Raw genomic sequence first — 14353 nt, forward strand, 5'->3', positions numbered from 1 at the left:
GGAAAGAAGTTGGAGTATAAATCGATGATGGCCGTGGGGATCAATCGGGTTGAGTTTATATAAAACTAACAATGAAGAAGGAATCAGTCTGAGATTGTTATAGGTGGAATGGAATCTTGGATTATTAATAAAAATTACAATCATGTGGAGCCGGATCTTTTTCCCAAACAAAATAACAATGCCAGACCATTACAGACACATGAAATCCAAATGCCAAAGTTTCTACTGCATAAATTATGTGGTATATTAGTGACGAACGGTAAAGGAGTAGGGACTGGTGAGAATAGAAAGGCAAGTGTGTCTTATTATACAAGGCAGAGTAGGAGACTCATCCTGTCCTTGACTTTAAGTAACTTGGATTACAGTTCCGTTGCAGGCCAACATAATAGAATAGAAGTTATATAACAATTGCAGGCCCTGTGGAAGAGCTTGACTAATTAGTAATTAACAATGAATACTTGGGTCTCCATGATGAAGTTTTTGTTCTTTGCTCTAGTCATAGTTTTCATGGGTAATCCCAAGTTTAATAATTTTCTTTTGCTGGGAAAATTATTACCTTCAAGGAACTGCAGGCCCGCCGGCTGCAACGCATGATATTTATTCCACAGAGTTCGATGGTTAGGTTTGTCAAAATTTTCCGTTTCCTAATGACCAGAGCGGAACTAAACATAGTATTTTTTAGGCTAGTTGATATAAAATCAAATTTCTTGAGTCATTTTAGTGAGAACCCTTAAGTTGAGGACTTTTTGGTTTATGGTTTAAAAGACCTATTTTTCGATCACATCTTGGTATCTCATCCGTTCAGTTTTTTGGTCTATATGTGTAGATTAACCCTACAAATTTTCAACAAAATCGGTGATCGTTAAGATAACAAACTAGATCAAATTAATGGACGAACCAAATATGTCAAACATGAACCGTTCAAGTTTATAATTGATAAATCACACTTATGAATGTCTTAACGATTTTCAATATGACTGAAAAGTTGCATAAATGATAATTCATAAATACTTATAAATTGAACGGTCAAGATCTACATCGAAAAGTGAGATAAACCGAAAAGTTCTTAACTTAAAGGTGCTCATTAGAAAAACTTCTTAACTTCATAACAGAAATTGATGAGGGTGATCGAGCACGCAGCCTTAAAGGTGCTCATTAGAAAAGCTTCCTAACTTCATAACACAAATTGATGAGGGTGATCGAGCAAAAATAAACTCTTTTTATTGGAAGTTTAGAACGGAATTGATTACAGTTTAACACAAGACAGCAATGTTACCCAAAAACTGAAAATTGAAGTTGTTTGGATATAGCAAAAAAGATTTCCATTGAAACCTATTCCAATTTGCCATTCATAAATCCCCACTTTATCATTAAGCAAAAAAGATTACAAGCAGAGTCGGTTAAGATCAATTCCAGAAGCCATTCATAAATCCAGGGAAAGATTACAAGCATCGAGGGCGATTAAGATCGATTAGACGTAAGTTTAAGCCATTAATTCCATAACAATCACAGTTCAACAATTGACTTGAATGTTCAAAAGTAGATCAAATGAAAACATCTTCTTAAGAGATCATCAAAGCTCAAAAACCACTACACCATCAATCATTCTTCCTCGACGCGATTAGTATCAGCAAGATCGAATCAAAGAAAATCTATCATTCTTCCTCGACGCAAATAATATCAGCAAGATCGAATCAAAGAAAATTTGTTTTGGTGAGCCCATTGAGCCACTCACCCATCCGTGTCGCTCAACCATCCGTATTCTGAAGCCTTACTGGTGAAAGCAAGGAAAGCAAGGTCAACATGCACCACTATTCAAAAGCTTCTACCAATCTCAATTTGGCAATCTGTGCAGTCAAGAGATTTTGGCAGAAAGCGGTTGCGTCTGCAATTGAAGTTGAGGAACAGGGTCATATGAAAAGTGTTCACGATCGAGAATCTGCATATAGAGTTGAAAAGAATACTGAATTGGTGAGCAGCCGCAAAGATAAGAGCTTAGAAGTAAGTTTATTAATTCCATAACAATCACAGTTCAACAATTGACTTGACAGTAAATTAGATCAAATGAAAACATGCTCAAAAACCACTACATGCACTGAAACATCCTCTTAAAGAGTTGATCAAAGCTCAAAAACCACTACACTGAATAAAAACAACGAATTGGTTAAACAACAATACCTCTTCATCGCCTGAACCTTCATAATCACCTCATATGCTGCCTTTGCAAGTTGATTCATTTTTCTCTGCCACGGGTGAGCTCATTGACCGACCCACCTCGGTAGCAGCTTTCTGGAAAGATTGAATATCAAAACGATCAATGATACAGAAACATAGGATCAAAGATCAATAGAATTGCAATAAGAGCTCTCAGTAAGAGTGAAGAAATAATACCTCTATTACCGATCTCATTAAATTCTTCAATTGTAATTACATAGGTCTAATTCCAGGGCTGAACTCCGACATCTCTACCGAAGTAGAGACGATAGGACGAAGGAATCAGCGGCGGCTTGTTTAGTTTTAGGGTTTGAGAGAAAGAGGGAGTGAAGATGTTGATATATAAAGCATAAAGGCATGTGTGGTTGAGAACGATGCATGCGTGGTTGGGCTTCAACTGCTGGGCTTCAACCTGCTTTAACTCAAGCTTTCAATTCTCATTGTGTTAGAGATGTTTGCTTTTACATAAAAGGATGGTAACCCCAGAAAAAACCTTCATAATCAACCAGTGTAGATGACCAATTATTATTAAGGTGTCGGCAACAAAATCAGATTCTCTAGTCTCTACACAGAACCCACCATTATGCATTGTGACCAAGTCTAACTATATACCTATGTACAGGAACTTCCAGCTGTAGCTGTGAAGAAGTATGGACATCAAATGGGGGATCATATATTCCTCAAAGTTCCAAACTGGGAAGAACCTTGGAAAGTAAAGTTGAGTAAGTCACCATGTGGTAACCATATGTGGTTAGAGAAGGGGTGGAAAGCATTTACTCAGTTTTACTTGCTTGAAGAAGGTGAGCTCTTGGTGTTCAACTATTATGGCGAACATTCTCATTTCCGAGTACGCATCATAGGTTGGGATGATATGGAAATCCACTACCCTAGTCCTGGTATGTTTTTAGAAAATGTTCTTATGCTTCTGTTAATTTGCAAGATGTATGGACACTAGTGTGTTGAGATATTCATTGGAATTAACAGGAAATGAAGTCAGAGCCGTGATAATTTCCTCCGGATCCTCCGGTGATGAACAAGAACTTGAAGCTAGACTCATTGCCATTTCATCTGGATCCTCTGGTGATGAACATGAGATTGAAGCTAGAGCAAAATAAGTAATGAGTCTTTTCAATCGGAACTCAGAACCTCTGGTAATGCTACTACTGAAAAAAGAAAAAAAATTGTTTTTGGTTGAGTTTGAGTGCTTCATGTGTATATATTCCTCTGTCATAGGGAATTAGCTTAATCGATGACAATAAATTATAAATTTCTACTATTTTGTTTCAAATTATGTGAAGCATTCTTCTGAATCCAAAAATAGAAAAACTTTGTGAAATGAGCTTTCTTTTTGCCTTGAAAACTAATAGAGACTTGAAAAAGAAGTGGATTAATAGCAAACATGATCTTGTTATTGATCAAGAATTCAAGATGGCAGAGCGTGCAAATGGTAAAATGTGTCCACATAAGAGAGAAGAAAGATGTTGAAATGTGAAATGGTCAATTACTTCTTAGTGAGAAATGAGAATACAAGTGTTGGCCTTTCATTTTAGCTTCGAGTCACTAGATGCTTAAACCAGCACAAAGGAAGACGGTTCAATGAGTTCTGCTGAAATTCTTTCATTATTCTACAGAGTAATATTCTTTCATTCCTCTGCAGAGTAATATTCGTCGTCGGAGCCACCGCTTGTGCTTATTGTTGCCTTTTGTGTTGCCTTAACCATGACACCTTCTTGTTCATCCGTAGCCTCGTAAAGAGAAATGTTGCACTTGGATTGGTTCATTCTACTGATCACCTCTTCCATGTCGTGCTCGTACACTGCACGGGACCCACATTGCTTCACCTCCTTTGTGCCTCCCAATGAACGGATTTCAAAGACAAACTTCACCTCATTGCCTGTGTCCTTTAGAAGGCGTTTGGGCAAAATTTTTAACATAAGGTGATCTGAAAAACCTGGATATATATAGTAACCAAACCCATCTAACTGAGCACCGGTACTATAATTGTACCAATCAACTCTCAAGATATCAGGATCGTCGGCAGACGGATTCTCTGGAGGCAGAAATAGAGCACATACAGCAAACCCAATCAACTTGCTATTACTTGCATCCGAAGGTAACTTCTCAATTACCGAGCCTCCCACACTTTGATTATTTTTGAACCACTCAGGAATTTCACTTCCAGGAATTACGAAACAGAAATAAAGCCCAGGATCCTGCATATGAACCATCATAAGAGACATATACAAAAATAATCAGAGAGAGAGAGAGAGAGAGAGAGAGACCTCAAGCAACAACCGCTTTAGCGCTGAATACAAAAAATAACTAGCATCTTGATTAGCGACCGTACTCAAGCAATTGATGCCAGTGAATAAAAAAGCTGGGCACAAATCTGATGGTTCTGGAAACACTTGTAACGAAGTACAATTGTCGGCTAGCACATGTAAGTGGTGATTTACCGGAAGTTCTGGCAATTGTTGAAGCCTTTTGCAATCCCTTACATTAATATGTCTAAGCTTAGAAAGCAAATGAATGCTTGCAGGAAGGCTAACAAAATTGTTTCCTCTGAGTTGCAAGCTCTGTAAGGAGGACAAAGAACTAATATCATTGGGAATCTCTCCTTCACAGAGATTACAGTCGTTCAGATTTAATTCCCTCAAACAAGAGAAATGCTTCAAGGAAGCTAATAGAGGAATCAAAGGGTGAGGACTCTTTCTTGGAAAGAAGACAAAAGATGATACCATGAGATTCTGCAGCTTAAGAAAAAGGGAGTACGGCTGCTCTCTTATAACACTTCCATTCAAATCAAGCTTCACCAGACTCTCACTCAATAACTCAATTGATGAAGGCAGTTTCTCAACAGCACTCCCACCTAAAGATAGCTTTGATAATCTTTTCATTTGCCCCACAAATTCTGGAATCCTTTTCAGCTTTGAGCAGCCAGATACATCAAATATTTCAATAAACTCCATATGCACTTCACTCGGTAGACTCTTAATACTTTTGCAGTCTCTAAAATTCCAAATTTTGAGTCTCTTGAGCAATGCAATGGATGGATGAATCTTAACTAAATTCGTACAACCTACAAAAACCAACTTCTCAAGATTTGGAGTACCTGTGAAATCTGGGGTCCTTGTTAAGTTTACGGAGTAACTAAGATCGATAGATTTCAACTTGCTCAAGTACTGTAGAAAACATGAAGAATGGTAGAAAAGTCAGCTTCCAAGCAGGAACTTTAAAATTTAAATATTCAATGGCTTACTTTTATTCCATTCCAGAGGTGATCAATGTTGCTAAAAACCAAACTAAGTTCGGTAAGTTCATCCGGCTGAAAACCTGGTGGGAGATATTTTGAAGGATACCGACTCCAATTCAGATATCTCAAGGCATTGGGAAGATATTTTGGGCCAACTGAAAGCCTCAAATTATGAATGTAGAGCAACTTTAGTTTACACATTTTAGAGAAAGTTTCAAGATTCCAATCTGTCTCCTCTAAGTTATCCAAGTACAACAATATGCCTTCAATGGCTTCTGTTCCCTGTTAAAACAGATAGGTAAATTCCACGATTAAGTGTTTTACTTGTTAAATAAAATGACAGTGCTTATCCAAGCTTGGTAATTCAATTTGTTTAAAACCTTACCGTATTCTTTGTGAATACATGAAAAATGTCATTCCGAAGCCACAACCGACTGCGTCTGCCAGGATCTTCATAAGACTCTTGGCGAACAATTTCACATCCCATATCTCGTATCGAATCATGTATACCTATTTCATTGTCTGATGAAATAGTTAAGAGAGATTTCTCAACAAGAACATCTATTGTAATACGAGTGCAAAATTCAGAGCTGTATGCAAGTTCAATCATAGACTCGTTGTTATACAGCCTGTGAAAACAAGCAATGTCCAGAAAAATTTTCTTCTCCGTCTCATCAAGTCCATCAAAACTTATTTTCAGTATTTCAAAAACTGTTCGGTTGGGAGTTTGTTGTAGTTTTTGCAGTGCAGAACTCCATGAATGTGCACTTCTTTTATACAAGAAAGACCCCAAAGTTTTAAGAGCTAAGGGAAGACCTCCAGCATACCTAACAAAACTCTTGGACTGTTCTACATAATCTTGATCAGGCTCGTCTTTCCTGAAGGCTTTCCCACTGAAGAGCTTAAGAGCTTCATTTTCGTTCAGTGTCTTCAACTCATATGGTTCTTCTATATCATGTGTGACTAGTACTTGCCGATCTCTAGTTGTAATGATGATTCTACTTCTCAAACCAAAGCTGTCTTTTTCTCCCACCAAGTTTTCCAGTTGTTCTGATTGATCCACATCGTCAAGAACTAGAAGAACCGCTTTATGACAAAAGCATCTTTTTATCGTAGTGATTACTCTATAAACATCCCATACTTGAACATTTTCTTCATTCAACATCTGGGAAAGAATTTGCTTCTGTAGATAAACTAGACCATGGGTGGCGGAAACCTCTCTGACATTAGCAAGGAAGATGCAAACTTCAAATTGATGAGAGATTTTCTCATAAACTAGTTTAGCAAGGGTTGTCTTACCAAGACCACCCATCCCCCATATCCCTATAAAGCGAACATCATTTGCTTCTTTATCTAAAAGAACATCTATTTCCTCCAGCTTAGCATCCATTCCAACCAACTTCTCTGAGGAACCAAATACAGTGAGACTAGGATGCACTTTGCTCCACAGTACTTGCACAATCGCTTTGATAAGCTCTGTCTCATACCTACAATAAGAATACAACAATTCTCAAGCTGAATATATGAACATAATAAGTTTCACTTCTATGTTTGAACTGAACCGCAGTAAGAAAGTGGGCATTCTATGCTCCTATAGAGTAAAACTTCAGATGTGAACCATCAAATTAGGTCAATATATAGTTCAATGTGCATGGCATAGTGTGTCTAAGCAGTCACTAATTTGAAGCTCACAATTTGGAGATTTCAATCATCAAAGACATTCAAAACATCAAAGTCCGTTATTTGATCTTACCTATACTTCTTTGAACTCCACCCAGCAAGATTGGCCACTTTGGTTAAAGCACCTCTCCACCCTTCCACCTCCTTATTTCCTTCTCCAAACTTCTCTTCATGTTTTTCAAACGCTTCAGCAAAGCTCCTTCTTTGATGTCTCACATCAGAGGATTCCACCTCATAAAATATTGGCAGAATAGACCCCCTCTCCTCCATGCATTCAAGAATCTTAGACAGTTCAAGCAAGCACCAAGTGGAAGTAGCATAGTTTGGCGAGAGAACAATGATCGCAAACCTGGATTGCTCGATTGCAGTGAGGAGTTCTTGAGAGATTGTTGTGCCTCTTTCAAGGTGTGGATCATCCCTGAAAGTCCTGATTCCTCGCCACTGCAACTTGTCATACAAGTAATCTGTGAAGCCCTTACGGGTGTCTTCGCCTCTGAAGCTCAAAAACACGTCGTACTTCCATGGGAAAGCTGAACCTGCAGACCCAGTTTGGGTGCTCAACGCCATCAGAAAGTGATTGATTAGTGATCAGAGGTCTGCTCATGATGCTCAATCACTCGAAAATAATTTGTACACGATCGAGAGAAGGTGTTTCAACTTTCATGCATGTAGTGAACAACAGTAAGGCGCATGGTAGGTTTGAATAAAGCAGACCTATTCATTATACAAAGTTTTCAAAATCTTGTGAGATTGAGTAGCTGCTTTTGGGAGCGCAAGTTAATTTATAGGATGTAAATGTCTAAAAGTCTATATTCCAAGTCCTCGACTCCTTTGTCTAGGAATCCATACGTGGAAGAGACTTCACGTAATGAAATTATACATTTTCATTCCAACAGAATGAAATGATATTAGTTTGGGTGGTGGACAATGAAAGTCTCTTGGCTTTAAAGTCTATGATGTAATCTGAGGTAGGTTTTGGACTTCATGTATCTAATCTAAGCAGCGACGACTTAGAAAGGTCTCAACTGAAATACTTGGTAGTCTTCGTTTTCGTCCTACATGCAGAAACTCATAAGGTTGATTTGGAAATATAGGAAGTCTTAAACCAAATTGCACGCTTGTCAACATCTCGCTCACAGTAGAGAAGGAGACGACTAAAAGTGAAGACTAGGGCTGAAACTTTTTTCTTTTTTTTTTATTTTTTTTTAATTGAGGGTAATTAGCCCCCTATCTTATTAAAAATATAAAGGTAATACAAAAAAAGGAGGGGAACAAAACCTGACCTCCTGTATCATGCACTTCCCTAAATAAAGAAAAAAACATATGCTCAACCTTGCATGCATACAGTCCCACAAATGTGGACCATATAAAAAATCAGTCAGTAGCTTCATACTGAGGAGTGAAACTAGGAGCATTGGCCGATAATTGTGAGATACCAAGCCTAGAGTAAACAGAAACAACTGCATGGTTGTTGTAGGTATGAAAAGATTCCCGAACCGATTCCTTGAACAAATCCAGAAGATGACGCTGGGCCTCTAAAGCATCGAAAACCTTACCTTCAAAACGCAGCAGATTTCTAGTGATCCAAATATACCAGATTAGAGTGCAAGCTATAAAAATCCAAAGCCTCCGTTTCTGCTTGGAGAAGGCTGACACCCAACCTCCCAAAAATACATCTTCAAGACTACTCCATGGGGAGAAAGAATGACTAAATAGAAGGCACACCCATTTCCATAAAACCATAATTCGAGGGCAGCGTAGAAGAAGATGTACCCCCGTCTCGGCATGACTACCACAGAAGGAACAACAAGATGGGAGGGAAAAACCACGCCTCTGCAATGCATCATCAGTTAACAATCGCCCATGAAGAGCCTTCCAAACAACAAGACTTTTGCATGGTTGGATTGCTTTACTCCATATAACTTTTCCCCAGCTTCGGCGAACAATATGACTTGAAAAATAGACAAATGCTTCTTTTGCTGTTAGAGCTGGTAGAGCCCAATGCGAGTCCACAATAAACTCATTCACCTTGGCATGAAGAGGGATGCAGCCAATCACTCCAATACTAGAAGCCAGAGGCTTCCCCAGCCAATTATCAAGCCAAAAAGAAATTTTCCTACCATCTCCCACACACCACTGCAATGAATTAAAGAAAGTAGGCCAAACCTTTTTTATACCCAACCAGACTGAAGATCTCTTATAAGACTTTAGAGGCTGAAAATCTTCCTTCAAGAACCGAGCTCTAAGTAAAACAGAAGCTGGAGAGGAAGAAGAAAGCACATCCCAACACCTCTTAATTAGAAGAGCACGATGTAGGAATTCTAATTATTTTTTTTTTCCTTTTTTTTGGCTTTAAACCTCGATGAAACGAGAATAATTTATTAAAAAGGAAAATGACAAATACACCATAGACCCATAAGAGAAGGGACTTAGCTCCACTCCTATCAAAAACAAAAAATAAACATATAACTCACAATAAAATAACAAAAACTAACAGAACGAAAGATGGGAAACCCCAACCAATCATTATTACAAAGAGAAATAACAAAAGTTGGGGGCAAGTCCCACCACGTCAAACCTGAAGACTTATCCCTTCATTTGTCAATGCATCTGCAACTTTGTTACCTTCTCGAAATATATGAGAAGAGTGAAAGTTCATCTGAGAAATTCGGTACAAGGAATTGCTCCACCCTACACTTAATTCATGGTTTATAAATTTTCTCGTACTTCAGGCATTTAAAATTACAACTCCATAGGTGTTCAAATAGATTAATATACTTATGGCGGATGACCAAGTCATTATTTCAAGTACGTATAGACAGAATCAGAGGAAGAGGAACTGGTCAGACATTCATAAAATGCAAAAGGTAACATAAGGATTATAACCTCACTGCTACATATCGTGTTGATAACATACAAGCATTTTAATTTCTTCCCGGAAAAAACCTTCATGTTTATCAAGGTATCGGCAACAAAATCAGATTCTCTACACAGAATTAACCATCTATGACAACACCAAACAGAATAGTGCTACAACTGTTACGACTTGTAAATTGCAGGTTGTAACTCATTGCTTGAGAATAGATTAGGGACTCGCTTGATATCGCTTTCGGAGTTTCCCCGATTGATTTCCATACTCAGCCAATCTGTTTACTTAATAATGCAACTGTAATGCAGATCCTTGCCAAAACGGGCCTCTGCATTGTTTACACAAAAGGTACCAGGAAAAGCAAAACCTCACGCAATTGCATTACTTGTAACTAGTAATCAAGTAAAACCACCCTTCACCTAAATGATCAGAGAATTCATATCATTGTTGAATCAGTTTCAACTTTCAAACCAGACAAAAATTTCCATCTCAGGATTAGTCTATATCTGCCACAGCAGGGATGTAATACCTTCTAGTTAATTACAGCTCATATTAAAATGGACAAGTCTGCTGTGAAGACCCAAAAGTTCTCCGATTGTGATATTGAGAAGATTCACCTACATTCTACTTGTTGTTTTGAAGAGAAAACCTAGGCTGGTTTTGAAGGGAAAACTTTGAAGCCTTCTCTTCACTGGCTGTTTCATCCTCAATCACTTTAGTGGCACTCTGAGATTTTTCCGAGGGATTAACGGCCTCAAAGCCTCCAGTTGATCCAGTGGTCGATTTCCCACCCAACCTTTTGTAAAGCAACATGGCTTGAGAAATCTGGGAGGAGAGACCAGTAGCATCATTAGGAAGTAAAAGTGTTGTGCTCTGGAAAAAAGGTAAAGGAGACTCAGATTAGAAGGAAGGCAATTTTAATTATCAGTTTTGAGCATATTATAAGAACAGCATACACAAAAAGTTCAATGCTTCTTTTTTCACCTGTTTGGCGACATTTCCAAAAGCCATAACATACTGCTCAGCAACTTTCAAACCAGCAGCCTGGATATCAATGCCTCAGATATCTCCAATTCCTTGATCAACTTCTCTGTCTCTGATTCTTACAGAAAAGAAAACAAAACCCAAAACAGAATCGGTGGCCGAAATCTGAGGGAATACGAACTCAGATAAAACCCAGAATTGAAATTGAACATAAGCAAAAGGTATCACCTCATCCCAGCATGAAGTCACTTCCTCTCCCGGCATGTGACCTCGATATCTCTAAACACAGCTGGTAGGGTTACCCCGATCTCTCACCCAGCCGTCCCAGCCCCAGCAATAACAAAACAGTAAACCAATCACTCGAATCGGTCTGGTAAGGATGATGAGTAGAGATGAAGAGAAAACTGGGAGAGAAAGAGATCGATGAAAAAAAGGCAGAGAGAGTGGCTTGACCTCTCATTAGTGTTCTCTCTAATCGTGGAGCAAGAACACAAAGCCACGCAGCATGCCCCAAACGCAGGCCCAACACCAGGCCCATTACTAAGCTCAAGCGCCCGCGCATTGTTATGAATAAGAATAGTAAGCAGCGCCAGCGCTATAATAGATAGTTAAATTACCAGCATTGTAATGATTTGAGGCTTGTTTTGCCTTCAATATTAGCAAGTCTCTATTCCCTTGGCCTTGGTTTTTAGCTGTATCTTCATCTGTTTGTGGCTTGTTTTGCCTCTAATTTGAACCCACCATTATGCATTGTGACCAAGTCTAACTATATACCTATGTACAAGAACTTCCAGCTGCAGCTGTGAAGAAGTATGGACATCAAATGGGGGATCATATATTCCTCAAAGTTCCAAACTGGGAAGAACCTTGGAAAGTAAAGTTGAGTAAGTCACCATGTGGTAACCATATGTGGTTAGAGGAGGGGTGGAAAGCATTTACTCAGTTTTACTTACTTGAAGAAGGTGAGCTCTTGGTGTTCAACTATGATGGCGAACATTCTCATTTCCGAGTACGCATCATAGGTTGGGATGATATGGAAAGTTCCATCCACTACCCTAGTCCTGGTATGTTTTTAGAAAATGTTCTTATGCTTATGTTAATTTGCAAGATGTATGGACACCAGTGTATTGAGATATTCATTGGAATTAACAGGAAATAAAGTCAGAGCCGTGATAATTTCCTCCGGATCCTTTGGTGATGAGCAAGAAAATGAAGCTAGAGTCATTGTCATTTCATCTGGATCCTCTGGTGATGAACATGAGATTGAAGCTAGAGCAAAATAAGTAACGAGTATTTTCAATCGGAACCTCTGGTAATGCTACTACTGGAAAAAAAAAATGTTTTTGGCTGAGTTTGAGTGCTTCATGTGTATATATTCCTCTGCCATAGGGAATTAGCTTCATTGATGACAGTGAATTATAAATTTATACTCTTTTGTTTCAAACCATGTGAAGCATTCTTCTCAATCCAAAAATAGAAAAACTTTATGAGATGAGCTTCCTTTTGGCTTTGAAAACTAACAGACTTGAAAATGAAGTGGATCAATAGCAAACATGATCTTCTTGTTATTGATCAAGAATTCAAGATGGCAGAGCGTACAAATGGTAAAATGTGTCCACATGAGAGAGAACAAAGATGTTGAAATGTGAAATGGTCAATTACTTCTTAGTGAAAATACAAGTGTTAGCCTTTCATTTTTGCTTCGAGGCACTGGATGCTTACAAAGGAAGACGGTTCAATGGGTTCTGCTGAAATTCTTTCATTCTTCTGCAGAGTAATATTCGTCGTCGGAGCCACTGCTTCTGCTTGTTGTTGCCTTTTGTGTTGCCTTGACCATGGCACCTTCTTGTTCATCCGTAGCCTCGTAAAGAGAAATGTTGCACTTGGATTGGTTCATTCTACTGATCACCTCTTCCATCTCGTGCTCGTACAGTGCACGGGACCCACATTGCTTCACCTCTCTGTTGTTTCCCAATGAAATGATTTCAAAGACAAACTTCACCTCATTGCATGTGTCCTTTAGACGGCATTTGGGCAAAATAGCTAACATAAGGTGATCTGAAAAACCTGGATATATAAAGAAACTAAATCCTCCTAACAAAGTACCGGTACTATAATTGTACCAATTAAAGCTAAATAAATCAGGTCTGGCAGACGGATTTTCTTGAGGTACAATTAGAGCACATGCAGCAAATCCAATCAACTTGCTATTACTTGCATCCAAAGGGAACTTCTCAGTCACCGAGTCTCCCACACTTTGATTACTGAACCACACAGGAATTTCACTTCCAGGAATTGCCAACCGGAGATGGTTGAAATGAGGGGTTACCTGCACCATACCAACCATCAGAGAGAGAGAGAGAGAGAGAGAGGAACCTCAAGCAACCGCTTTAGCGCTGAATACAAAAAATAACTAGCATCTTGATTAGCGACCGTACTCAAGCAATTGATTAGCGAAAAAGCAGATGGGCACAAATCTGATGGTCCTGGAAACACTTGTAATGAAGTACAATTGTCGGCTTCCACATGTAAGTGGTGATTTACTGGAAGTTCTGGCAATTGTTGAAGCCTTTTGCATTCTCTTACATTAATATAAGAAAGCTTAGAAAGCAAATGCATGCTTGCAGGTAGGCTAACAAAATTGTTTCCTCTGAGTTCCAAAAACTCTAAGGAGGACAAAGAACCAAAATCATTGGGAATATCTCCTTCATAGAGATTACAGTCGTTCAGATTTAATTCCCTCAAACAAGAGTAATGCTTCAAGGAAGCTAATTGAGGACTCTTTCTTGGAAAGAAGCCAAAAGATGATACCATGAGATTCTGCAGCCTAAGAAAAAGGGAGTACGGCTGCTCACTTGTAACAATTCCATTCAAATCAAGCTCCATCAAACTCGTATTCAAGTGCTCACTTGATGAAGGCAGTTTCTCAACAGCACTCCCACCTAAACAAAGCTTTGATAATTTCGTTTTCCCCAAAAATTCTGGAATCATTTTCAGTTTTGAGCAGCCAGATACATCAAATTTTTCAAGAAACTCCATATGCACTTCACTCGGTAGACTCTTAATACTTTTGCAGTCTCTAAAATTCCAAATTTTGAGTCTCTTGAGCAATGCAATGGATGGATGAATCTTAACTAGCTTGGTACAACCTACAAGAACCAACCTCTCAAGACTTGGAATACCTGTGAAATCTGGTGTCCTTGTCAAGTTTATGGAGTAACTAAGGTCGATAGATTTCAACTTGCTCAAGTACTGTAGAAAGCATGAAGAATGGTAGAACAATCAGCTCTCATGCAGAACCTTTGAATTTTAATTATATGCGTGCACAGAAGATATTCAATGACTTACTTTAT

The 14353-nt window shown here is 38.6% G+C and overlaps 2 protein-coding genes across 2 annotated transcripts in view; both read right to left on the bottom strand.

The window, feature by feature from the left end:
• Positions 1 to 3857: 3857 nt before the first annotated feature.
• LOC101303275 (TMV resistance protein N-like) lies at positions 3858 to 7714 on the bottom strand. The gene is made up of 5 exons (XM_004307838.1): positions 7221 to 7714; positions 5853 to 6954; positions 5474 to 5749; positions 4497 to 5396; positions 3858 to 4427 (listed from the first exon to the last, which is right to left on the bottom strand). The coding sequence occupies exons 1-5, from the start codon at positions 7712 to 7714 to the stop codon at positions 3858 to 3860; spliced, it is 3342 nt and encodes a 1113-aa protein (XP_004307886.1).
• Positions 7715 to 12759: 5045 nt separating this feature from the next.
• LOC101304136 (TMV resistance protein N-like) overlaps positions 12760 to 14353 on the bottom strand; it is a 20420-nt gene continuing 18826 nt past the window's right edge. Inside the window, exons 6-7 of the mRNA XM_004307840.1 lie at positions 13377 to 13495; positions 12760 to 13329 (exon numbers count right to left, since the gene is read on the bottom strand). Coding sequence (XP_004307888.1) covers positions 12760 to 13329; positions 13377 to 13495 — 689 coding nt within the window. The remainder of the gene's footprint in view (positions 13330 to 13376; positions 13496 to 14353) is intronic.

Source organism: Fragaria vesca, linkage group LG7 (genome assembly GCF_000184155.1).
Source record: "Fragaria vesca subsp. vesca linkage group LG7, FraVesHawaii_1.0, whole genome shotgun sequence".
In the NCBI taxonomy this organism is placed as follows: Eukaryota; Viridiplantae; Streptophyta; class Magnoliopsida; order Rosales; family Rosaceae; genus Fragaria; species Fragaria vesca.

Excerpts from the sequence above, each read along its gene's own strand:
- LOC101303275 (XM_004307838.1), bottom strand. The coding sequence starts at position 7,714 with ATGGCGTTGAGCACCCAAACTGGGTCTGCAGGTTCAGCTTTCCCATGG. Across the intron at positions 5,750-5,852 it reads ATGTATTCACAAAGAATACG|GGAACAGAAGCCATTGAAGG; the intron begins GTAAGGTTTTAA and ends CTGTTTTAACAG. Across the intron at positions 4,428-4,496 it reads TAAAGCGGTTGTTGCTTGAG|GATCCTGGGCTTTATTTCTG; the intron begins GTCTCTCTCTCT and ends GTTCATATGCAG.